Source organism: Mus caroli, unplaced genomic scaffold (assembly GCF_978045245.1).
Source record: "Mus caroli unplaced genomic scaffold, Mus_caroli_1 scaffold_7, whole genome shotgun sequence".
In the NCBI taxonomy this organism is placed as follows: domain Eukaryota; kingdom Metazoa; phylum Chordata; class Mammalia; order Rodentia; family Muridae; genus Mus; species Mus caroli.
The window spans coordinates 26,436,437-26,463,774 of record NW_028227262.1 but is presented as its reverse complement, the minus strand read 5'-3'; the positions used below and the strand labels follow the sequence as shown (position 1 = coordinate 26,463,774).

At 40.7% G+C, this 27,338-nt stretch overlaps 1 protein-coding gene and 1 long non-coding RNA gene across 5 annotated transcripts in view; both read right to left on the bottom strand.

Moving 5' to 3' along the window:
* Positions 1–4,490: 4,490 nt before the first annotated feature.
* On the bottom strand, positions 4,491–9,716 carry LOC110297082 (uncharacterized). Its single transcript, XR_003836982.2, has 3 exons — positions 7,605–9,716; positions 6,993–7,157; positions 4,491–4,604 (listed from the first exon to the last, which is right to left on the bottom strand). It is a non-coding gene; the product is annotated as an uncharacterized LOC110297082 (long non-coding RNA).
* Positions 9,717–9,952: 236 nt separating this feature from the next.
* The window catches only part of Rimklb (ribosomal modification protein rimK like family member B), a 32,933-nt gene continuing 15,547 nt past the window's right edge, over positions 9,953–27,338 (bottom strand). For 2 of the 4 annotated variants that reach the window (XM_085839968.1, XM_085839969.1), the window contains 4 exons: positions 20,194–20,424; positions 17,351–17,437; positions 15,617–15,820; positions 9,956–13,829 (listed from right to left, as the gene is read on the bottom strand). In XM_085839968.1, coding sequence (XP_085696094.1) covers positions 13,363–13,829; positions 15,617–15,820; positions 17,351–17,437; positions 20,194–20,424 — 989 coding nt within the window. In that variant the 3' untranslated portion in view covers positions 9,956–13,362. Of the gene's footprint in view, positions 13,830–15,616; positions 15,821–17,350; positions 17,438–20,193; positions 20,425–22,858; positions 23,000–27,338 lie in introns of those variants that run through there. The other 2 variants (XM_021164870.3, XM_085839967.1) reach the window with 2 other exon arrangements.

Here is a 27,338-nt window from a genome sequence, read left to right as displayed (position 1 = left end):
AACAGTGGTTCTCAGCCTTCCGACTGCTGCAACCCTTTAATACAGTTCTTCTGGTTGTGAGGACCCACCCCAACCACAACATGATTTCTGTGGCTACTTAATATTACTACTGCTAGGATTCACAAAGTAAATATCTGTTTTCTGATGGCCTTAGATGATCTCTTTGAAGAAACTTCTACTCTCAAAGAGGTGGCAGCCCACAGGCTGAGAACCACTGCTCTAAAGTACGACCAACAGGAGGCAAGTAGCAGCAAATTGGTTTTAATATATCTTCTCCTATGGAAAACTGTCTACCATAAACACTGACGACCTCCTGTAACAAAACTCACTGAGAAATAGTGGGGCTACAATGTAGAGTCCCCTCCCCAACTCCCATATTAAAAATACAGCTACTAAACGACCCAGAAATGGCACCACCTTAGGGTATTTATCCAAAAGAACTGAAATCAATTTTTTAAAAAATATCTATGTTTTCATGTCTCTTGTACAATCTTTCAACATAGCTATGGGACCAGCTTCAAATTCGTTAACAGATAAGAATTTCAAAAAATTGCTATATTCATGGAATGAGATGAGAGGTGATTACGCTTTAACTTTTTTTTATTGTTTGTTTTGGGGGACAGGGTTTCTCTGTGTAGCCCTGGCTGTCCTGGAACTCACTCTGTAGACTAGAATGGCCTCAAACTCAGAGATATGCCTGCCTCTGGCTGGTGAGATATGATTAAGTTTTTTTTTAAAGATTTATTTATTTATTTTATTATATGTGAGTACACTGTAGCTGTCTTCAGACACCCCAGAAGAGGGCATCAGATCTCATTACAGATGGTTGTGAGCCACCATGTGGTTGCTGGGATTTGAACTTAGGACCTTGAAAGGAGCAGTCAGTGCTCTTAACCACTGAGCCATCTCTCCAGCCCATAATATAGCTTTTAAAAAAGGAAATGCTTGCTGGGCTATCATGGTGGTGCAAGCTTTTAATCTCCACATTCAAAAAGGCAGAGGCTGGTAGACCTGAGAGTTAGAGGCCAGCCTGAACTGCAAGGGAGTTCCAGGCAAGCCAGGGCTACATAGAGAGACCATGAATCAAAATAAATAAATGTTAAAAACCATGTGCACACATATGCACATATACACACACATGTTCACACACACACACATGCACATGAAATGCTATGACATGAAACACGAAAACCTTCTAGATATGCTATGAAAAAAGATAAGGGCAGAGTCAGGTGGCTGAGGTTGGGGCAGTGGTAAATGATCTGACAAGCAATGAATGAATATATACATTTTAGTTCTACAGGATAAGTTTTAGAAATCTGCTACACAGCACATGCATATAGCTGATACAATTGTTAGATGCACAAAAGACCCACAGAAATCTCATGTCCTTGTAAGACCAAGTTAAACACATAATTAAAAATTTTAAATATGTGTGTGTGTGTGTGTGCGTGCATCTGTTGTACAGACGTGCGTGTCGTCTGATTCTGCGGAGTTGGGAGTCACAGGTGACTGTAAGCTACCTAATGTCTGCTAGAAACAGAACTCAGGTCCTCTGCACAGGCTTCCATTGCTCTTCACCACTGAGTCAGCTTTTCCAACCGTTTATTTTTAAAATCTTGACAAAAAAAAATTAAATTATGCAAGGAACATTGGTGCATACCTTTAATCGAAAGACTCTGGAGGCCGATCTCTGTGAGTTTGAGGCCAGCCTGGTTTGTGGTGCCAGTTCCAAACCAGCCAGACATGCACCGGGAGACCCTATCTCAAAAAGAAGTAATTAAGAAATGTAGTTGGCTAGCTGGCCTCCATCCGCCACTTTTGGGATCCACCTCAGACCCAAAGAAATTTGTTGATATCAGACATCAGACCAGGTAATACTGAACAGACTAGGTAATACTCAGTTATACAATACATATATAATCTCTGATTTAGTAAATCTGGGTTATCTTTTTCTTCTATCAAGAAAGAAAAACAGAAATGTCCCCATCCCTAGGGAATAGACAACATTTATTTTTGCTCTGGGAATGGTTTAATCTTTGATATTCAAGTATGTCCCACAGAATACCCCTCAACCATCTGGAGTTTTAGTTAATCACAATCAACTATGGTCTGAAGGTATGAAATGGAATATTCGAAGAGTCAACAGTTCCTAAGTTTATTTTATTTTATTTTATTTTATTTTATTTTATTTTATTTTAGAGTGTTAAGGTCCTTGTACAAGATAGGTGTGGGCTCTACTACAGGACTACACTCCAGGCCCATTTCCAAAGGTTTAAGTAGCACACTTTTGTGTGTACCAAGTCAGAATTCTGTGTTCTTCTGCTGCCCAACCTAGACTAGGGCTGGGCTGTCCCTCCGACCTGCATATCCACACTGCGTTCTGCCTGTTTGCTCTGGTGGTAGCTATCTTGGTTACTAAGCTGACAGCTTTATCGTTCACTGGTTGTGTCTCAGTAACCTTTATTTCACTTGAGAATGGCCCAGAGCACAAGAAAGGTGCACGGAGGTATTATAACACGAGACACAGAAAAATAAAATTAACTCTGGTGCTGGGGAGCATCCCATTATACACAAAGACCAGAATATACACAGTAATTAGAACTATCTGCCGTTTCAGGCACCCACTGCAGTTTGTGGGACGTAATTAAGCTGCTTGGATAATGTACTACAAAACCCATTTCATTTGTGAAGTGCTAACTGGGTAGAATGAGCATAAGGTAGCCACTACAACAAAACCCTGCTACGATGTATTCTTAGAAGATGTAAAATCTACAAGGATGTAGGATTCCACCAACGTTCTAATATTTTAGGAGGCCAGTGGTCAAGGGTGTGCTGGGAGATGCCTTACAAAATGCAAGAAACATGATTACACTTTTCATCATGTGCTATTAGGGAACAAACACTACTTGGTGATCACTCCAGGTCCAGCGGTAACAGTCTGCCCAGGAACAATGCTTCAACCTTTCTTTGTGCTCAGATTAGAAGACCTGGCTAAGTCTAAGAAAGGGTCGAGAAAGACCAAGGGGAAGCTGCAGGAGATTCTAGGCGAGGTGCCAATGGCTTTGCAAATTGGACTGCATGCCGCAAATCCTAAGAGCATGAAAAGCGACCACGGTAATGGCACGGGGAAATTTCAGAGTTTTATGAAACCACGGAGGGGTTCCCTAAGTGTGTGAACTGTGTCTGTGTAGTACTAAGGCGTGAAACATTGTTGACATGGGCATGTGGCACCCACGACTGGGACTAACACCTGGCTGACAGCCTCTAGCACTCTTGACCCGATGCACCTGTCAGATCAGGCTTCCTAGGGCACACCAGTCAGGCCATTTCTACGTAAGCAGTACTAGAGCACCCTAATGGCTAACCTGCTCAGACTGGCAGGCTTGCGTGCAGATGAGGTCTGTTCTCTCTGCGCCCCCCAAAGCATTCCTGTCTGCTGCTTTTCCCTTTCTTTGTATCTTTTCCTTAAAACTCTCTTGACTATTCAGTTTTTGAGTTTCATTTATCAGCTCTTACGTCATCTACATACACTATGTATGGATTTTATAAACAAGGCTGAGTGAGGGCTGTTGCTGCTTATTGAAGGAGCTGACTATAGGGAACTACCAAAACCAAAAGCAAACAAATCCCCCTGATCTGTCAAAGGTCATGCGTTTCTAATTAAGGTGACATCTACTCAATGTTTAGATTTGATGTTTTGGTACCGTTTCCTTATACCTGGGCATCTTACTATGAAGGGTGGCTTCCTATTTACAGGTTGGGTTGGACTAACTTCATGAGGCATCAACTCTTACTCCTCTTAGACTGTGCCAGAGTCTCAGTTTGTAGGTCATTCCATGAGACATTCAATCTGCTCATTCTTCAACAAATGTTTTATACAAAACAGGACCTAAAAGTTTTGCACTTTCTTGCAGAAATAATTTCAGTGCCATGATATTGCTGGCTTTGGGATACTTCTCATTGGACTGATAATGGCCTGCTACCTGAGGGGTACACTATATTGCTAAGAGTGACACTTTGTAGACCCGGTTGGCCTTGAACTCAGAAATCTGCCTGCCTCTGCCTCCCAAGTGCTGGGATTAAAGGCGTGCGCCACCACGCCTGGCTTACTTTCTTTTGAAATAAATGTTATGGAGACAAATGTGTCCAGAGGCTGTATAACCATTGCTAGGTGTGAAATCCGAGGCAGTATTCCTCAGAGATTACCATACAGCAACAATTAGTCAGCATGAGCACTGTGTGCAGAAAGGGACGGGAACCATCCAGGACTACTGTAGTGCTTGCCTACGTACCAAAGGAGTGCTCACTTCACTGCAAACAGCAGTTTGTTGGAAAGAATGGAAGGAACTCTGGCTGAGTCTAGAATCCTGGACTGAGGGGACTGACACATAAGACAGAGTGGGTACAAATGACAGCTGCTAAAAGAACAAATCACACTCCAACTTTATTTCCATTCAGTGTTTATTAAGAAAAAGAAAACCCACACTGAATGCAACAAGATATAAAGAACCGATTCTTTCTTATTCTGCATTCTTTTCCCCCTCTAAAAGGTGACAAAGATCTATCTTCATCCAGAACATCACTGGTTACATCGAGAGAACCTGGGGGAAAACCAAAATTCATCAATGGGGAAAACTGGAAAAAGAGAAAAGGACAAAAAGCCAACCAGCAATATCAATGTTACCATTCTTTGACTTGGATTAATCTTAGTTAAGATATTTGATGGTCATAATTTTTTAAAACTAGAATCACAGGTCGAATTATAGTATTTTTTAAAGAATGCTATTATAAATGAATGTATCGCTTCAAAAGGAAGCAAAATGAAAATTCTTACATGATAAAATTACTGAACGTGACCCAAAGCCAACATACTTTAATTCTTTAATAACTTTAATCTTACTCATGTCCTCTACGTTAAATTTTCATTACATGCACAATGAATTTTATTTCAGATTAATATTTAAGTTGGTCATCTTTTTCAGCCTTAAAATCTTTTTAACATTTCTATAGTTGGACAAACTGTTATTTTTCAACATTAGGACATCCGGACAGGCGGGTGTCCCACTACTGTGTTACTATTATTACTCATCCTGCTGACTCTACCTGTCCCTCTTAGTTTTAAAATCTTCCAAAGAAAAACCTTCAGAAGAGTTCATCACTGTGACAGACTGACTCATTTTCTAAAACAGGAATGGACTGTGCAACAGAGGCGGGCTTCATGGTATGAATGTGTTCTCTTCAACAGATAGTCTGCAGAGCATCTTTCCTTACTCAGAAGATTTTGTTTTTACTCATGCATATGCATGTGGGTGTGTACGTATGAATGTAAGGCTGGTGAAGGCCCAAAGTTCAGTCTCTGCAGCCAGAGCTGCAGGAGCTTGTGAGCCACCTGAGTTTGCAAAGAACAGGAAGCACTTTCAACTGCTGAGCCAAGTCCAAGTGCACATAAACAACAGACACACATGCCAACAAGCAGAGGCATATGAGCAGTAAGCACACCAAGGTGGTTACCTATGGATTATTTTAGCGAACTTTCTGAAAAGACCCACCCAGGCTTACACTGGTTAGGTACAGCTCCCATTGCAGGGCATGTGTCTGGTAACTACAGATATTAAAGAATGCATGGTGAACAATGTAAACAACATTTTAAAATAGAAGAAAAACAGTGTTAGCTCTGTCTCTATACACTGGGAAGTCTTTTCCTAATTTAAATTATTGTGTCCTTTGTGCAAGTGCATCAAAGGCCAACTCTCTCCGAAGCTGCTTCTCTCCTCCCACCATGAGTTCTGGGGATGAAGCCCAAGTGCAGAGATGTTGCCTGGACTTGCCCAGGACTTAAGAAACCGCTTAGCATGTAAAAGTGCTGGAAGTGCAAACCTGAATAACATAAGTTTGAATCCAATACTACATTTGATAATGTAAAGGTCCATAGTAAAGTGTTTGTGGACCAATAACTCAATCTATTACAGAGCTTAGTAGGAGCCATTAACAATCACCTATCTCTGGATATTCTATTTCTAAGCATGTATATTTGAAAACAATTACTTCCATGTAACACCTAACAAATATGCTTCTGAGAAACATTTCCTGTTTGGGTCAATTGTTTTGGCCATTTATCTGTGCTGTTCAAAGTGTGCATGTCTGCACTCATTGGTAGAAAGCAAAGGATCAGGAATTTGAGGGCAGCCTGGGCTTTAAGACACTGATAAAAACAAGACGTCAAGAAAATGCAAATCAAAATGACCATGAGACTCCACTTTACACCAATCAGAATGGCTAAGATCAAAAACTCAGGTGACAGCACATGTTGGAGAGGCTGTGGAGAAAGATGACTATTCCTCCATTGCTGGTGGGATTGCAAATCGGTACAACCACTCTGGAAATCAATCTGGTGGCTCCTCAGAAAATTAAAAATAGATCTACCTGAAGACCCAGCTATACCACTCCTGTGCATATACTCAAAGATGCTCCACCATCCCACAGGGACTTGTGTTCTATTATGTTCATAGCAATTTATCAGTGATAGTCAGAAGCTAGAAACACAGATGTCCACCCAATGAATAATGCATACAGAAAATGTGGTTCATTTACACAATGGAATACTATTCATCTATTAAGAACGAGATCATCATGAGTTTTGTAGGCAAATGGATGGAGCTAGAAAATCTGAGTGAGGTAACACAGACCCAAAAGAACATGCATGGTGTGTACTCACTAATAAGTGGATAGTAGCCAAAAAATACTACAGAAGATCTAGGATACAATCCACAGAACTCAATAATCACTGGAGACAGAGGGGGGGGGGGCTGGGTAGGAGGGAGGGGAAGGGGGGAAACATGATCAGGTAAAGAAAGAATGATAATGTACCAGTAAGGTCAGACTCAACCTGAAGCAGAAAATGACAGGCATCCAAGTTTTCACATCACCAGGATGTGACAATACAACTTACACAACAGGCAAATATTCCCTCTGGGTTGGAAATACCTTACCATTCAGTAAAGAGGCAGCCTTCCTGAGTCCAGTTTTCATCTGTGCTGCCCCTCGCTCCACTTGGTACGTCACATGCTATCTCTTCTCCTATGTAGGTTTAAGGTCAACAGCCATCAGTCTGAAGAATTCCTTTCTCTGCTGCCACCTACCAGTTTATCTCTCTGCTGCAGCAGAAGGGTATATAGAAAAAGCCCTTGCTTACTGTTCAAATCAAACAAAAGCTTTAGCATTACATTTTCACGTGTGAATCAACACTTTCATATCTTGCCCATCCCACCTCAATAATCAACAGAAAAAAACCCAGTCACAGAAAATCAAGTAAGTAACATATGGTCAGTGTTCATGCTAACCTAGGAAAATTAAAAATGGTAAGAAAGGAAGAGGAACGTCTGTCCACTCTGCAGTCATCGTCTCAGAGCCACCGTCTATTCTGCTGTTTCCTTCCTTACGTATTCCTAGGAACTATGGATAGATATATGATGGAAAATTTATCTAGGTAGTCTACAACTCCTACAAATTTCCTACAACTTCAAATTCAGAGACTGCCTAAAGAACACACACTATAAAGTATTTAAAGTAACTCTAGAAGCTAAGGGTATTGGGTGCTTTACCTGCTTTCAATGTTCTGGACTGCTTATTGCCCAATGGCTCTGAATACATTAAAGCACGAACTCATACGCCACCTACATTTAAAATAGGGTAGCATTTGTATGCCCAGATAAGCATTGGGTATTTTTTTGCAAAAGAGTTAATATTCAATAAGTCCCTTAAAAGGACTGACCATGAATGTATTTGCCTTAAACTATTTACAAACACAGCAAAACTCAGGGTAGGGAAAAACAAACGTGGTTCTAAGAAGACAGAATGATGTCTTCTGCCTTTAAAAATCTAATCCTCATTTCTATTGCCATTCTTTGCCACTGGAGTCTACACCTGAAATTTATTTGAAATTACACACTGAGGAACTATTCCAAGACTGACTAGCAATAATAATGGCTTGTTTTTCCACCCTCCCAAATAAATGTACAGACTTGCCAACTTAAAACAAGCAACACACTGACAGAAGCACCAAAAGCTGGTCAACAGCAGCACTGCAATGCCATAGCCTATACGTTCTCGTTCCTTCCCCCATCTCAAGCCCCACCCTTTTGACCTCTGCATATGGGATGAGCCTGAGCAGGAGAAGCTGGTGATGCCAGGACTGCGCCTTTCCCACGGATGCTCCTAGAGGCCTGCTGTGCTTCTGGGAACTGAGGCGCAGGGATGTCTGTCTGACTGAAACCTAAAACAACAACAGTTCACCCCACCCCTCATGTTCCCCAAACCCCATATTGCAGCCAGGTAAACATACTATATAAGGTCCACCTAGTAACTTTGAATACAATAAAATCTAAAGCAAGATTCCTTACAAGTCAGCAGTATTTAATGGGGCAGCAGAATGGAGGTTGTTTAAATAAACTCTGCACACCCGGTGCTATGCAAACATTGTAATGATGGCCATTCTCATCCAGAGAACAAGAGTCTCCTGAAGGACTCCTCAGAACACTTCATACATCCCTCAGGAATGCAGCTGGGATGGATTCCTTGACAAGTACATTTCAGTTCAGTTCAACAGATAGTTATCAAAAGATGCTAGAGGATGTCCCTATCTCATGTGTCAACTGAAGCACAGAATAGGCTAATGATCATTTATTACACACCTCTATTTAGGTGTAGAAAGCACCAAGGGCTAGGGTTTCTTATGAACTAGTGGTTTCTAAATGCTTACACTCTTTGTGTAAAACATAAGATAGTAGATAAAAAGGTGCTAGCTAATGTCTCTGAAATCCTCTATTATAGATTGCTGCCCCAAATGTAAAATACAAGGACTGGCTTTCAGAGTGAAAACCTTAGAAAGGACGGGAAAGGAGGAACCAGTAAGTAGACAGGGATAGACGAAAAGGGAAGAGATAACTAACAGAAGACTATCAGACTGTCCAACTATACCTCTATTCTGCCTCTAACTTTGCTTTATGACCCTGGCTAACAAATCTGGGTCACCATGCTGTGCTTCAGAAATATTCCTTTACATATTCAAATCTACAATGTGTATGCTTTAGAATCTGAGTCCATTCACATTTATCTCTGTAGGACTAGTGTATCGGGCCACAGCAATTACTTCTGTATACATTCAGTAATGTATACAGAGGTATGCATGATTAAAGTGCTTTCTACTGTGCTTCACAAATCCCTTGACCTCACTATGGCCAAATAAACACTACAGAGTATTTTAAAACCATATATAAACCTAAAACCTAATTTACCTTTACACACCTCTAGTTTTCCATACCTGTCAACTCCTAATTGATGTCTTTAAACTGTGAGCTCACTGTGTATTCGGAACACCAAGCCCTGAAAAAGCTTAAGCCAGAGTAGCACAATGGAAGAAACAAACAAACCCACAACAAAACAAAGCCAAAAAGTCACACTGGGAAAAACTTAATTATAGACATATATGCAAGGAATGGAGACTCTAAATGGCTGAACAAATTCCCACATCCTGAGTTCAGCCCAGCTGACTCAACCTTTTTTACCCCCAAGTCTTCATATTACTTGCTACCATATTTATGCATTTGTAAAAACCAAGATATGATAAACTAATGCTTGCAGATGTTACACAAAGAAAACATTTTTTTAAACTTTTTTTTTAAAGTAAAATGTTAGCCTTCTGATAAAAATTAAGGAGGAATCAATTACCTGCCAGCAGGCTGGGCTGGGCACGGTCCGAGCCACTGCACTGAGCACGCACTGCGCAGCTGCGTTACTGGGGGAGGGGAAGTTTAGAAGGGCACTGACCCCAAAGCTCCCAAAACGTCTCACTCATCAGCAGGAAGGGGGAAGAAGGAAAGTATTTTCTCTGAGTATTTTTTGTTTGTTTGTATTTGTATATTTTGGCTCCTGAAAAGGCTGGCAAAGAACAGTAACAGTGCAAAATATTAGAATACTTCTTTAAAAAACAATTTTAAAAAATGTAAACATTAAGGAAATTTTAGAACCAAACTTTTGTTATCATAAAAAAAAATTCCCTAGAGTTAGGCAGCCACCCCAAAAGGCATGGCAAAGTGTACTGGGATAAAGGAAATAAAATACCACAGAAACCCCAAAACAAAATGAAAACATTTCAAATCTAATCTGGAAGACTAGATGATTCCAACAGCAGACTTCTGTCCATCACTAAAACATTCCAAGGCGCCTATATTATATTAAGTGAAATTTTTTTAAGAAACAAAGCAAAGCAGTGAACCTGGTTATGAATCCTGCAATATATTACATTTTTAAAAATAATCCTAGCACAAGGAAAGTAAATTTTAAATAAAAGCCAACAAACAGACAAACAAACAGCAGCAGAGGTTACCTGTCTGAGCACCTACATGTTCTTAGGAGGGGATCGTGTCTCACCAGCCAAATAGCCCACAAACCTTCTCAAAAACAGCGAACCAGGAGAAAATATAACACAAGACTTGATTTCACAGTGTCTCTAACCCCCCAGCCCCACACTGGGGTCACTGAGTGAAGAGCATTTGGGTTTCCACTCTTCTCCTTCTTGGGTGAGATGATTGATGGTCAGGGACCTTTTCCAGTGCCTCCAATGCTTGTCTTAAAGTCTGATAAAGTGCTTGATGAAAGCAAGTCTCTTGCTGGATTTCTCTAACATGCCAAGTAGTTTCTTATTGATAGCATAGAGAAAGATTTCAAAGTTCATTGGAGAAAAGCCAGCAGAAATGAACAAAGTATCAAAAAAGCTTACTCAATTAGAAAGTTTAAGTGGCATAGTTCATAATGCATGGATCTATGAGTTCAATTCTCATCATAAGTAACATAAAAACAAAATCAGAATCATTAAAATACAATTAACGATTACAATTTTAACAGTGTACAAAAAATTTACAATAATTCAGATATTTGGCACGATTACACAAATTTGATACATTTTGTCACAGTAGTGATGAAGACTATATAAAAGTTATGAATATAAGTCAACTCTCACTTGTTTTGAGTTCTTCCAGAATGATCTGTTCTTATTGTTTACCTTAATTTGAGAGAATTTAAGATGAGCACCTTCCCTACTTACAGTCTGCGTGTGAGTGTGGCACCCGAGGGTGGCTGATGAGAGCTGCACTTCAACACAGTGGCTGTGTGACCAGGAGTGAAACTGCTGGGAAAGCATCTTAGAGCAATGCTTGCATTAAAAAAAAACTATAATTTTCCTGTTTCTTTATTACCCCACCATAAAAAAGTGAATTTTTCAACAAGTGAAGATGTTCTATTTGTTTTCAAATGCATGAACTTACATACATGTATATCATAATGTAAGTGTCAACCAGATGGTCTTAGGATCTGATTACACAGTTCATTTATTTGTCTATACCAAATAGCATGCACCCTGCAAAATATGATCATTGAGCAAAGTACCAAGTACTTTTATTCTGTTAGTGAAGCAGAGGTACGTATGACTCCCAAATAATCCTGTGCAAATCAGAACGTGCAGATGCAATTAAAGTGCCCTAAAGATAAACTCCTTGTGAGGCTTGAGGTGAGATGAGAAGAGTGCACCGGTCACAGGTACTATTCTAGTTGTCAATGAAACCTTTCACTCCACTTTAATACTTAATTCTATGGGGGAAAGCAAGTTTTATTACATTCCTTTTTTAAATGGGAGAACTATACAATTAAGCATGATCAGACCTCTGTTAGAGCTGGTTAATGCTGATGTTTTATTATTGCCTTGAAGTCTCCTTGAAGTAGTGTCCAAGAAATTAGGTTAAAGTCCATCTGAAGAAAAACAGCACTGGGAAGCAAGAAAAGCTTAGGGAAAAATTATGTTGACCCCTGAAGCATCTCCACTTCTTAACACATCTTCCAGACTCATCACTAGATTGTTTTATTCCTTGACTTAAAGGCTCATTTTATATGCAGTTTGGGGCTTTCATCAATTAAAAAAAGAAACAGAGTGGTCAGTACTGAATGAAGACTTAGGTGTGGGGCTATATGAGACTCAATACTTAAATAAATCCCCCCAAAAAACATCCACCCACCTCCCTCCAGATCTTTTAAGCATAAAGAAAATGCACAGCCATAACATTAAATAAAAGCCTGTAGCCTTGAATAAATCATACACCAAGCAATCTACAAAAACAAACACATACATACACACAAAAAAGCTTAAGGAACATCTACTTTCCTGTTGTCTTTAGGGGATAATCTCTATACTATCGAGGTCTAAGGCAATTCATCAGTAAAAAAACTGCTTCCCATCATGCCATTCACTAGAATATATTCTGTTTGGTGTAAACAAAGAATAAAACATGTACACTTGCATGCGACATATATACTCCTTTCTAAAATGTGAAAAATGCAAACACAGAAAGCTAGCATTAAGAAATTGACTTGTCTTTTATATCCTTTAAATGAGAAAAAGAGGAAGGCAGGGAGACTTTTAAATGTGTATGTTTTGAGTGGTGTCTTGTTAACCAAAAGTAGCATTTTGTTTACTTTGGCCATTGTTAAAGATGCAGTCATAGAGCAAGGGTGTTACCAGCATGTATTAAAAATGCAACATTAACAGAGCATATATCCTTCAAAAAAAGACTAAAACACTAACAAATACAAGTCAATGCACAAACTTTTAACTAGTATAACTTTATCTACATTGAGTAAATGTTACTTTGTATACCAGACATTGCAATACTGTTCATTTCCCTTTCATCATGCAAACATGCCAATTTTGTTATTAAAAATCTTTATTGGATTATAGTCACATTACCCTCCCACCCAAATTAAGGGGAAAAAAACAAAGACAAACATGAAAATAAAGAAATTCCAGTCAGAGCCCCTTAGAGTTCATAAACAACTATGCGCTAAATGCTAGCTGAGAGAAACGGCACATTTCAGATTATTTAAAACACTTCTGTATTTTAAATGGATGTTTTCCTCTTTACAAATCTTGAAACTGAAGTCATGCTACTAAGTACTTGGATCAAAACCATTCTACATAAAAACAAAAGCAAGAGACCATGGGGAGAAAAAAAAAAAAAACCTCTCACGTTCCTCATGGCCTATGAGCAGGGTTTTCATTCGTAACTGAAAAGGTTACCATGAGAGCCTGCCATTTCTCTGTGTGTCACCTAGTATTCCTCTGTGAAATCCATAAATGAATCACTACCAGGGGCCTCATCTATTTTCCTTTCTTCTAACCAATCTTACTGTATCTGTAACTCAACCTTCTGAACATTCTCCATGAACAGCATTGCAAGTTGGTTAAAGGGAAGGGGTGGGGTGCAGGGAGACAGTTTTACAAGGGTTTTGTTGTTTAACTATTTACCAGTGGAGTCACTCCACCAGGAGTTTGATTTCATTGGCTAGCAGCTGGTTCATGTTGAACAGCCCCCCTGGGAGCTTGGTGAGCATCTCTCGCTCGGTGGTGCTTTCAGGGTCGCTATCAACAGAGCTGGAACTCGCGCTCATGTTGTCGACAGCAGCGCTGGCAGGGGGACCAAGCTCCGGCTCACTAGTCTCACTGGCAGTGGACACCACAGAGAGCAGGGACATGCGCCGGGTGAGCCGGCCAGCGGGCAGAAGGGAGGCAGCATAGTCTGCTATGATACCAGCTACATCTAGATTACAAGCCTTATCAAAGGCGATGAAACCTACATTTGCATTCGCCTCGCAGACACAGAAGGAGCCGTCATCTTTCATCAACAGGTCAATACCACACACATCCGTGCCCAGGATATTAGACACTTGGATAGCCAGCTGCTTCCCTTGTTCACTCAGTGAGCACATCATCCCCACGCCGCCTGGAAGGGAAGAGGTGGGAGTTTTAGAGGGGAAGCAATACAGTTCTAATGTTTTGCCCTATCAAGACTAGGTAATTATCAGACTACTAATGAACAGAGTCTATAGTGCTTACAACCTGCTCAGGTCTAGAGTGCAATGCCTGATATAATGGAAACACCAGAGTTGTTAAGATGTTATTTTACAATGCAAAAACAACCATTGTAGTTTCCAGTCCATAAATTCGAAACAGTGCCAGGACAGGATGGGGATTCCAGGAGGCTAAAGGAGAGAATGGCTATTTCTTGACTCCTATTGATTTAGCATAGTGTTTGTTTTTAGGAACACTTAGGAAGCAATATACATAGAGCTCTATTCACCTTACTTAAACCACTTGAACCCAAAGATATGGAAGGTTATATTAAAAAAAAACAAACAAAAAACCCCACAAAAAACCCTTTGTATAAAAATAGACCATCTAACTTAATTTAACAAGCCAATCATGTCTAGAGTACAATCCCAGTGGATCTGGGATTTGAGGTCGCCCTGGTCTAGAATACATTCCAGGCCAGCAAAGGCTTTATAGTATGACTGTCTTAAAATAATTTAATACACACATACTAGACAAAGTAGATTGGAGAGAAAGCTCAGCAGTTACGAGCACAGAAGAAATGAAGAGTTTGGGAGAGTGGTGTGTGCTAAAGAGACAGTCAGAAGCAAGTTCAACAACAACCTAGGCTACAGTAAACTCAAAGCCAGTGTCTCAGAACCCAACAGAGCTAAACAAGTACACTCAATGAAATCAAATACAAAACAAAAACAAAACCCCAAAACCTTAAAATCATAAAACAAAGTTGGAAATCTGGGAAATTGTACATAAGTATGTAAGCCATTGAATGAGGAGAGGGCACTGGAGAGATGGCTGGGGGGTGGCAGGACTAGTTGTTCTTACAAAGGACCTAGACCAGCATCCATATGGTAGCTTATCACTTGTAACTGCATTTCAAGGGGACCCAGTGCCCTTTTCATGCCTCATTATTTATGTGTGTGTGAACAAAAAGAAGAACATTTCTGGAAATTTTCTGTCTCCTGAGAGGCCCTTCCAGAGTCAGACATATAAGAGGCAGACACTCATAGTCAATCATTGGATTGATTACAGGGTATCCAACGGAGGCATTGGAGAAAGGACTGAAGGAGCTGAAGGGGTTTGCAAGCCCATATGAAGAACAATATCAACTAACCAGAGCTCCCAGGGACTAAATCACCAACCAAGGAGTGGGTACACATGGAGGGACCCATGGCTCCAGTTGTACATGTAGCAAAGGATACCATCAGTGGTAGAAGAAGCCTTTGATCCCATGAAGGCCCTATGCCCCAGTGTAGGGGAATTCGAGGGCAGGGAGGCAGGAGTAGGTGGTTAGGTGGAAGCACACCCTCATACAGCAGGAGGAGGGGGGACAGAATGGGGGAATTCTGGAGGGGAAATTGGGAAAGGGGAAAACATTTGAACATTTGAAATATAAATAAATAACATATCCAACTAAAAAGTTAAAAGCACCTGTTGCTTTTAAGGTGACAAAGAGACCAGTGGAAGAGAGGCAAGAAAAGCAAGAGTGGCTGAAGACTATGCTAAACATACAATATATAGAAGCATGAAAAACAAAAATGGAAAATTTAAGTTAGCACAAAATAGAGAGTAAATTCATGACCAGTGAAACCCAATTCACTAGCAATGATGCTAGACCTCTAATTCTCATGTGGAAAGCACACTCAATTATAAACCAACAGAAAGATGCTGCAGTATCTTTACCTAGGGAACAGTTGCTTTGCATCCTTCCATCTGTGGAACAACGCAGCATGGTGCCAACTACACGGCCGCCCACAACAATGACTCGTACATCCCTTCCATGAGACTCTTTAATGTATTTCTGGAACAAATATGGAGCTTCATGACGAATAAGGTGGCTTAGATCCGCTAAATGGTGTTTATCTCGTGCCAAGAAAACAGCTTTGCCTAAGATTTAAAAAGAATAAAAATTTACAATACATGCAAGTCATGAAACTGGGTCCCAATATACTCATTCAGAACCAATTATACTTATATGTTTTTATAGTATTCTTTGACTAAAGTGGTTTAGTTGGATCACTGAGATAATAGAGTTAAACTATGATTTTCCCCAAACAAACTTATGGTTAATCATTTACCTTAAGATTATAATGTAGAGGACCTGCACTGTATTCTCCAAAGGTTAGTCAATTTAGCTCATTCTTTAGCAAGCCCCTTTCCCCTGACTTATTTAACTATTACATATTAACAATCTATTACAACACAGTAACATAGCAATATCATAGATAAGTTGTTTCTTAATTGTCTAGTCTGGCCCATTGCTTTGTTTCTTTATGCCAGCAGAAGTAGCTCTTTTTAACATGTGGCTATAATTCTTCTCTGGGGGAACTGATTCTATGTTCCTTTTTGCTGACTCCTAACACTAAGTCGCAGACAGTACACAGCTTTTTTGTTTATTGAGCATTCATCATAGGAGGTCCCAGGTTCTTAACTATCTATCATATTAGAGAAGGCAGAGATAAACAACAAACGCCATGGCTTTAGCGGACTGAATATTGAACCACATGTCCCAGAGTCAAGGTATGCATCATATCCTTGTATTTACTATACTTTCTGCTTAAACCTCAACAGTACCTACCACAGCAATAGGAATCAGAAATAGACTAGAAATAGCTGCTGTCCCAAGCTCAAAGCCTCGCCTAGGAAAATACTCAGAGCAGAAAAGTGCAGTAAGTACAGCAGCATCGGATGGATCCATTGCTGATATGGAAAGAATGTCTAACAGTTGGGATAGGTAGAATGGCAATGTGGCATATATAAAAAGCTGGCACTTTTGGCACAAACATTAGATCTTTGGCCAACCTACTATCACAGTGCAAGTTTCTGAAGACCATATTCTTCAAAAACAATGTTAATATACTGATAAATATTGGGGGATTACAACCCAGAGAAAAGACCTAGTAAAACATCATTCTCAAAAGAATGACTCAAGAAAAATGCATTGCTAATAAAGTAGCACTCTGGGGCAGACAATAAAAACCTACTCCAAATATGGATGCTTGGGTCAAGCATTTATCAAAGTAATGGAAAAACGACTAATACAGAACACTGGTTTTTATACACTTTACACATCGCTGAGGCTGCTCTTCATGATGCATGTGGAAAAAAAAAGAGCACTCTTGACTGTTTCTGTGGGAGTTTGGAAACATAGGAAGCTATATGTTTATTACGCTAGCTCTAGAGATACAACATCAGGTTTCTGGCGGCAATGAAGACTGATATTCAAGTTTTCCAACTAGATAACCTGAGGGGTAGGGTTGATTCAATTATTTATTGTTGAAGAGTATTATTAACTTGGGACTTATTTATGTATGCTATAACACCTCTACCATAACCTCTAAACAGAAGCAGTCATCTTGCCAAATGCAAGTTTGGAGCAATTTCAAACTAAATACTATTACCACAAGTTTTACCCACCTCTATGGCCCCTTGTATTCTTCACTACCATTGGGAACTCCAGCACTTCTGCTTCATCAATCATCTTAGCAAAGTTTTCATGGCCACCTGGTTTGAGGGAAAAAAATTAATTGGCTAATAGCAAAAAAAAAAAAAAGGGGGGGGGGACACCACTTTTAAGCACAACACAAGGAAAGTAGAGACTGGTGGCTAATTTCTGTTTTTCTTGAAGAAAATATGTATTACTATCTGTTGAAAAACTGCACTTTGGAGGATAGAGAGATGGCTCAATGAAAGCACTGACTACTCTTCCAGAAGACCTAGTTATTCCCCAGTGCCCACATGGCAGTTCTTAACTATTCAAAACTCCAGTTTTAGAGGATCTAATGTCCACTTCTGATCTCCACTGGCAGTGCTCACTTGGTGCATACATACATGCAAACAAAACACCCATACACAAAATAATAACTGCTATGTGTGTGTGTAAATTTATATAAATAAAACTATCCACACTATATCTTAAGTGTTTTCCTCTAGTGGTTGCATAGTTTCAGATCTTATACTGAGATTTTAATCGCCGGGTAGTAGTGGTGCACGCACACCTTTAATCCCAGCACTCAGGAGGCAGAGGCAGGCGAATTTCTGAGTTCGAGGCCAGCCTGGTCTACAGAGTGAGTTCCAGGACAGCCAGGGCTACACAGAGAAACCCTGTCTTGAAAAACCAAAAAGAAAAAGAAGAAGGAAAAGAAAAAAAAAAAGAAAGAAAAAAGAAAAAAGAGTTTTTAATCACTTCTGAAGTTACTTTTCTGCTGGGTGAGAATAGGGATTTAGTGTCCTCTACTGTGGCTACCCAGCTTCCCCAGGCTGTATCTATTTTTTACTGTAGAAAAAGTTTCACTAGTTGCCAAAGCTGGCCTAGAACTCACTCATAGTCCAAGCTGTGCTTAACAAATGTGTTTTTACCACCTCTATCTACCTCCTGAGTAGCTGGGATTACTGGCCTGTCCAACTTGAAATTTCCTTCACCATTATATGTCTAGTGAGCAGTTTTCTCCTTCCCAAACTAAAATGCCAAGAGCATTAGGAAATCAGCCTAGGAAATTAGGAAAATTAATGGTTCACACTAATTTTGTATTTTTGTGTAAATGCTAAAAGCAGTAACTGTATGGACACATGGGTATGGGATTCCGTTCTTTATAGTAAGACAAGGAATTCATTTTAAAACCTCACTAAATCATCAAGCATTCATTCTACTGAGCATTATTTGAAGAAATGCTTTTGTAGAAAATTATAGTGTATTTAATCTCAATCTAAGTTCAAGGCCAGTCTGGTTTACAGAGGCCAGGGCTACACAAAAAAAAACCCTGCCTCAAAAAAAAAAAAGAAAGAAAGAAAGAAAGAAAGAAAGAAAGAAAGAAAGAAAGAAGAAAAGAAAAGAAAAAGATACTTCTGTAGAAAGCTGGGTGACATGGCATGATCCAACTGTCGCAGCAGAGAAGCAGAGGCTGGAAGGCTTGAGGGAAGCCTGGCTCCAGAGCAGGCTCAAGGCCATCAGCCTTACACAAACACAATCAACAATCAACATGGTGATATCTATTAGCAGTGCCACTCAAATGTGCCTCTCTGATGTCTGCTGTGGGCAGGTGATCAAGTACAAACACCAATTCAGGCTTATTATGGCTGTGATATTTATATTTCACTTTAGTGATAAAGCACATCAATTTGACAGAGTTGAAGTGCTGCTTTAAAGCATACCGCCCATCTTTAATAAGGTCATCTTCTTAAATAGTATACAAATATTAAGCTATGAAAAACCCAAGGCCTATGGGGTATTTCTGACCTACTGCTTGATTTTACAATAAAGTTTTACTTGAACACAGAAGTACTCATTTGTTTAAGCACTGTAGCTAGCAGCTTTTACTAGTAGTGAAAGTACTAGTAGTGTCCCTACAAAGACTTTATAGAAAACTTGTGCTAAACCTTTTAAACCTCATGTCACAAAGCTAATCTTAAAATGTGATTAACAGAGCAGGAGAGACAGTTCACATTGGTTAAATTCCCAGCTCCCACATGACAGGCTCAAATTCCAGCTCTAGGAAACCCACAATGACCTCTTCTGGCTTCTATGGGCACTGCATGCATGTAGTACAAATGCATACACGGAGAAGGCATTCACTCATAAGAAAACTTCTTGCTTCCGATGTTTCTGTGGCTTGCTTATAATCTAGGCTGGCCTAGAACTCAAATCTTCCTGCCTTTACCTCTTTACCACAACCATCTTGAAAGTTACTTCTATAAGATAAGCTCTTTCTGATCCAATCATTTGTCTATTAGTTAAATATGGGATACTAAACACTTTTTTATTTGTTTCTATGTGTATGTGTGACACATGCACTAGTCCATGTGTATATCCTAGAAGGATGCTAGGGGGGGCTGGAGGATGGCTCAGGGGTTAAGAGCACTGACTGCTCTTCTGGAGGTCCTGAATTCAATTCCCAGCAACCACAACTGGTTATACGGAGATCTGATGCCCTCTTCTGGCATGCAGGTCTACATGCAGATAGAGCACTCATAACCATAAATCTTAAAAAAAAAAAAAAGTATGCCAGGTATCTTATTCTATCACTAGAATGTGCCTTATTCCCTGAGACAATGTCTCACTGAACCTGGAGCTAGACTGGTAGCCAGTGATCTCCTGTCCACCCTGCACAGCACTGAGGCTACAGGATACATGAACACATCCATCTTTCACAGAAATGCAGGCTATCTGAACTCGGGTTCTCATTGATAAAGTAAGCACTCTAACCTACAAAGCCATCTCTTCAGGCCCCCAAAAGATACATTCTTCTTATCTGTTAACTCACCGTAAGAAAAAGTATCTGGTAGAGGCACACCATGGCCAGCTAACTCTTGGAATGTCCAGAATTTATTAACACAGTTAAGGATGGCTTGAGGTCGGTTCATCAAACGGCATCCCATCTTCTCTAGGTGGCGCAAAACAGTAATATCACTGTCACTCTGCACCCACGGGGTTGGAACTCTCACTACCACCACCTGTGGGTAGGCAGAGATTAGCTCTCCACTGATCCGAAGACCTAAAAGAGAATAGTGAAGGAGTGTTATTAACAAAAGGACATGGTGGCTCAATCCTATAATCCACTCATGAGACTGCTGGGTCTCAGTCCAAGGCTAGGACTTTTTCTTTGCAAGTTCTTTACTATTTAAAACGTGAGAATATATTCAATGTAATTCCAACCCAAATCTCCATCTCATTCACAGAAGGAAAAAACTAGCCTCAAATTCTTATGAAACCACAAAGATCCCACACAACCAAAACAATAAACAAACCACAATGCTGGAGTGATTACCATTCTAGATCACAGTAATATGGTTACCAATGAGCATGATACTAGCAAAAAAATAAATAGTGCTGGGAAAACTGCATGTGCACATGCAGAAGAATGAAATTAGACCCCATCTAACACCTCACACAAAAACTAAGTCTAAATGGATCAAAGACCTAAGCCTGAACACTGAACTGCTAGAAGACACAGTATCCAGAGCCATATGGATATTTGGAAAGGACTATCTAAACAGTGCTCCATTTGCCCAAGAATTAAGACCAAGAACTGACAAGTAGGATGTCACAACTAAAGAAACAATCAACTTAAAGGAAGGGGGGATGTGCTGGAGAGATGTCTCAGAGGTTAAGAGAACTGACTGCTCTTCCAGAGATCCTGAGTTCAATTTCCAGCAACTACATGGTGGCTCACAACCATCTGTAATGGGATCCAATGCCCTTTTCAGGTGTGTCTGAAGATAGTGACAGTGTATTCACATACATAAAATAAATTCTTAAACAAAAAGAGACTGTCAGCTATGGACACCTGCACCCTGGCCACAGTTGAAAGCAGTCAGGGTAATTATTTAAAAGGAAAAAGAAAAAAAAAAAAGTGAAGAACCCCAAAGAATCTTGAGCTATACATTTATGACAAAGAAGTAATAATTAGAATATAAAAACAAAACAATGGGAAACAAAAAAAAAAACAAGTAACCTATCTGAAAAATGGGCCTGGGGACACTGAACTTGGCCATGGAAGCACATGCCTTTAATCGCAGTACTCAGGAGAGAGAGGCAGAAGCAGCTCTTGTGAGTTTGAAGCCAGTCTGGTCTACATAGCAATTTCCAGGACAGCACAAATAGAACAGCAAAAACAAAGTAAATGTTTATTATCCCAAATCAAAACTTTGTGATTCTTATCCCAGTCAAAATGGCAAAGAACAAATGCTGAGGGGTGAGGGGAAAGAAAGGAAGCCACTACTCTACTACAAAATGGTCTAAGCTCTCCTCCAGTATGGAGAATTCTCAAAAAGCTAACCATAGCTGGGCAGTGGTGGTGCATGCCTTTAATCCCAGCACTTGGGAGGAAGAGGCAGGCGGATTTCTGGGTTCGAGGCCAGCCTGGTCTACAGAGTGAGTTCCAGGACTGCCCTGGCTATACAGAGAAACCCCGTCTTCAAAAAAACCTAAAAAACAAAAATCAAAAAAACAAAACAAAAAAAGCTAACCATAAATCTGCCATCTGATCCACTCCACCCTCCTAACACCAGCTTAGCTATGTCCCTTGGCTCTAACAGTCAGAGAACAGAAACAGTCTGATGTCCCTCAAGAAACAAGTAGTTAGTGAGATGTGGTGCATATACATTGTGGAGTGCTGCTGGGCTACAAACACCCAAAAGTGAAAGCATGGACTCTGTGGGCAAATGGATGGAATTATAAGATATACTGAGAGAACACTGCATGTTCTCATAAGGGTCCTAGCCCTGCATCTTACTCTAGGAAATGTAACTACAAAAACCAGAAGTAAAAAGGAACCTCTGCCAAGGTGGAGGGTGAGGTAGGGGAGTAATAAAGGAGGGAATAGCAAAGTAGAGGTGACTGGATGGGGGATCAGGAAAGAGCGCCATGGGGACTCTAATTAGTAATGCCTAGAGGAGGAGGCAAAAGAGTAAAGATGTCTGAAAAGGCCATAAGGACTCACACTATTAATTACCTACTTAAGAAAAACCTACAGGGGCTGGTGAGATGGCTCAGTGGGTAAGAGCACCCGACTGCTCTTCCGAAGGTCCAGAGTTCAAATCCCAGCAACCACATGGTGGCTCACAACCATCTGTAACGAGATCTGGCGCCCTCTTCTGGAGTGTCTGAAGACAGCTACAGTGTACTTACATATAATAAATAAATAAATAAATCTTTAAAAAAAAAAAAAAAAGAAAAAGAAAAACCTACAGACCTGACTGGCAGCTGACATGATCAGCCTGCCGGCTCTTCCACAATGGTACAACCAGGGCAAGCACAAGTCTGGCTAGCCCAACCAATGCCATCACTGGCAGGAGGTAGGGTCAGCTCAGCTCACCCACACCACTCTCTGTGTTGCCCAGTCAAGGTATGGGAACCACGCTCCCAAGTGCTGGAGCTGGCAAGGGGCTGGGCCAGCTCTCCTGCTTGAACCCCCAGGACTGGCTCACCCATGCCTTCACCATTATCTTGATGGAAAACACAGCAGCCTGCGACATGGTGCTGGTCTCTAGTCTTCGTTGAGAGAGGCACAGCAGAGAACTACTGGCATTGCAGCTGGTCCTGGTGGCTCCCGCTGACTCATGCCTGGACTGATGGTATCCTGACACTATTGAATTGGACTGCTGGTATCCTGGCAACAAAGATTGGAATCGCCCCAAAGAACTTCTAAACAGAGCCACATTCCCTTGTCCTATTTACCATTTTTTTCTCCCCTACCTTTGGACAGTGGGCTAGAAGCAGGGCAGCTGCATTTGAGAACCCTTATTAAAGTAAGTTTTTAAAAATCTAAGCCTACAACCCAGTTACAATTCCCAGTACCCACTCATTTAAGGAGAAATGATCTACATTTTTCAAAGGAATCTTCCCTATCTTAAGTATTTTAGTTACAAAAGGGAAACATTTTTTTAAAAGTTAAGCAAGCAGAAACCAGCTTAAGATCACTGGTGGTGATAATGACACCCTGCTTCACGTGCTGTAGGGAGAAGGCATATGACTTCTGTATCATCCATCCCTGGAGAAATGGCTAGATAGCAAGAAGCACTGGCTGCTCTTTCTAGAGGACCTGGGTTCAAGTTTCAACACACACATAGTGGCTCACAACCATCTATAAGTCCAGTCCCAGGAGATCCAACACTCTTCTGGTCTATGTAGACACTTGGTGTATGTGGTATACAGACATACATGCAGGCAAAACACCCATATACACCATATATACAAAAATATTTTTATTTTTATTCAGTGGACTAGAACACTCTTTGCTCTTATAGAGGACCAGGGTTCAATTCCCAGCACCCATATGGTAGTTTACAACACGGCTTCTAACACCCTCTTCTGACCTCTTTTTGCCCCAGGCACACACACACATACACTCATACATACACACTTGTGGGTGCTTATACATTTTTACTAATTATTCAGACAAGCATGTCAAAATTACTATTCTGTATAAGTTAACTCAAGAGAGGGCTGAGCAGTTATGTGGCTGCTCTTCCAGAGAAGCGGTGTTTGATTCCCAACACTTATGTGGCAGTTCTGTCTGCAACTCCAGTTCCTAGGAATGGAACACCTTCTGGCCTCTTCAGGAACCAGGCATTAAAGTCATACACACATGCAGGTAAGTAAAGTAGCCATGCACAAATAAAAAAAAAAAAAGAAATCCTGGCATTGTGTGGCATACCTATAAATCCCAGCACTTGGGAAACAGGAGCAGGGGATCCTGAGCCAGCATGGTCTACAAAGTAAGATCCAGGCCAGAGCTACACAGAGAGACTCAAATACACCAATAGCCATTCTGGAAACAAAGGGTCAGATATGTTGGAATACTCCTGTAAACCTAGCACTTAGGAGGTAGAGGGGAGGATCATCAAAAGGCTCAAGGCTAGCTTCAGTTGCATAATGAATTTGGAAGCAACCCTGCTAACACCAGACCCAGCCTCAAAAACATAAAGCAGATTCATGGAATCTTTCTTATCTTACCTGTGCCCTACATCCCCCTTCCTCAGAAGAGGCACTGTCTCCTACAGAACTTGGCATCACAATAACTCTCCCTAGGAACTGAAAGTAATACAGATCCTACTTGCAAGGTTCTGATCTAACAGGGTACTGCAAAAGAACTGATTCCTGTGTCACCTAAGGTTCCCAGGTAGGAAAGATAAAGGCACTGCTTTTGAAAGCTACCTGAAAGTTACCTGAAGCAAGTTATTACAGGAACACAGCAACAACCTTGGCCCTGTGGCTAAGATGCAATGAATAGCTAGGAAAAAGAGACACCCAAAACCAGAAAGGAAGTCAAAATACATACAAACCCAAGTAAAACATACTCAGAAAAGACCCAAGTTCTTAAGAACTCTCCTCAAGCCAATGTAAAGGACTTGAATATGTGTTTCTCCAAAATACCATTCTCCCTTGAAAGGATACTCAACTTTGATCAGTTACCACTGTATCAGTTAGATTTACTTAGAGAATGATTACTTGCTGATCTTGCTAACTGAAATGATATTCAACACTGATAATCAAAGCCATAATGAGCCAGTATTTCATATCCATTAGAACAGCCATTATCAAGTAAGTTAAGACTGGGCATGTAATCAGTGGTATGCATTTTTATAGCAAGCACAAAGCCCTAAGTTCATTTCCAGAACCACAAAAATAAATATGGAAACAGACAAGTTGACACAGATATACAATACTGTGCACTGATGATATGAATCCAAGTAGATAAAATGTAGAGTAAAACAGTAAATTAGTACTTGGCTTTTAGAAGGAAAGTTGGATGTGTCTATATTACGAGATGGATCTCTGCTGAAATCATGCAGCTAGCCAGGCTGTCACTCACACTGTGATCACAGCACCACCCGAGACCCAAATTCACAGCCAGCCTGCACTGAGGTCCAGACCAGCTTGGTTTACACTGAGACCCTTCACCACCACCACAAAACCACGCTGCATGGGACAGACAAGACACAAAGGTAAAGATGCCAACTTGACACAACCTAGAGTCACCTGGCAAGCTGACTCTATGGGGGGCTGTCTGTGAGCATGTCTGTGGAGAACTGTCTGACTTACCCTAATCAGGGTGAGAAGACTCAGCTCACTAAGGTCAATACCATTCTCTAAGCAGAATTCCTGAGCACATGCAAATGAAGCCATGCATTTACTCTACTGGTGACTAGCAATCGAAGTTCCTCGCTTGACTTATCTACAATGCCAGACTCAGCAGTAGGCTGAAATAAATCCATTTCTCACCTATGTTATAAGTTGGGTTTTGCTGGGGTGTTTTATTACACCAACAGAAGAGTAAACTGAGGGAAGCGGTGTGGCCACATGGGCCAAGATGGCGCCCTGGTCCACTGCCAGGACCCGTTACCCCACATGTTTACTGCCTTGCCAGACAGAACATGCCCAGTGAAACTGCATGAGTAAGCTGCCTGCCAAGCTAGACTATTCCTCGTGATCTGTCAGCCTATCTGTGACCGACCTGAGCTAGTGCCTGGAGCATGTGTGATTCTGATTGGATGAGGTGGTGTGGAGTGAGATGAGGTCAGTTGCCTCGAGTATAGGAGAATTGCCCTTGCCCTAAGTGGAGAGAGCTGTAAGTGAAAAAGCTGCAAGCAAAAGAAGCTGCTGCGTGAACCCAACTTGGTGTCCATGTCATTCTTGTCTCTGTAGGTCAGACACTGCGGCAGTAAACAATAGTTTGAAGAAAGCAAACAAGCGGAAACAGTCAGAAACAGGGTCAGATGTTAAATCACTACTAAGCTGGGCACAGTGGCTCAGGCCTCAGTGGCTCAGGCCTCTGATCCCAGCACAAGAGAGGCCAAAACAGGAGTTCCAAGTCAGCCTAGACTACAGTGATGGGTAGCATAAGACCTTCTATGGGAAAAGCAGATGGGATACAAGAACAAACAGAAACAGACAAAAACGGTACATTCAAAACAAAAGTGCCTCTGGGAGAAACTTCACTACACTGGACTTAACTAGAAAATTAATCTCAGAACTTAACATGACAATCGTCTAGAAATGAAAGGTAATTTTTTTAAAAAAGAGTATCCAAAAGCTAAAGGGTGACAATAAGAAATATAATCCATATGTAGCAGATATTGTATTTTAAACTATGAATTTTCCTCAAATTAATGTCAGGTGTCATTTCAGGGCAGAAAGCTCATCTTGAAAAATATTAATGCCATTTATAATTACATTCAGGAGAGCCACATGTGATACCCATACCACTAATTTCAGCCCGGAAGGGTAGGAAAAGGAGGTCATTAAACATTTGGGGCCAACCTGGGCTACATTATAAGCATGCAACTTGGAAATCTGCCACTTATTTGATGAAGGCTGTTTCATTATCTTTTCTACAGGTCAAATGACAAGAGCTTGACCCAAGTACTCAATTTTGAAAACAAGGAACCTTGCTATCAAATTGGGTGGCTTTGAGATGAAGCAGGGAGCCTGAAGTCAAAACCAGTCAGGAAAGCTAAGAGATAAGCAGGGATACTGGCAGCCCAAGGACAGAGGCCCTCGGGCCCAACCTGGGTGAGTCAACCGACTCCATTTTAGTGTAACAGTATAATTTGGTTTTGCTCTGTAATTAGGTATATACTGATGAAAATCTTCCAAAGAAAAAGAACTTGAAAAACATTTTTAATAAAAAAGAGAAAAAAGGGTCTGTGAGGTGGCATTTAGTATACTATACAGGGCTGAAGAGTTGGTTCAGCAGTGAAGAGCACACTTGTTCTGGGGGAGACCAGGGTTTGATTTCCAGTACCCATATAATGGCTCAAAATCTTCCCAGGGGACCCAGTGCACTCTGACCTCCACAGAAACCAGGCACATACATGGTGTGTGTACATTCATGCAAACGGAACCCTCATGCACATAAGGTAATGATCTAAATGCCTAGATCCACAAGAGGTACATTGATGAAGG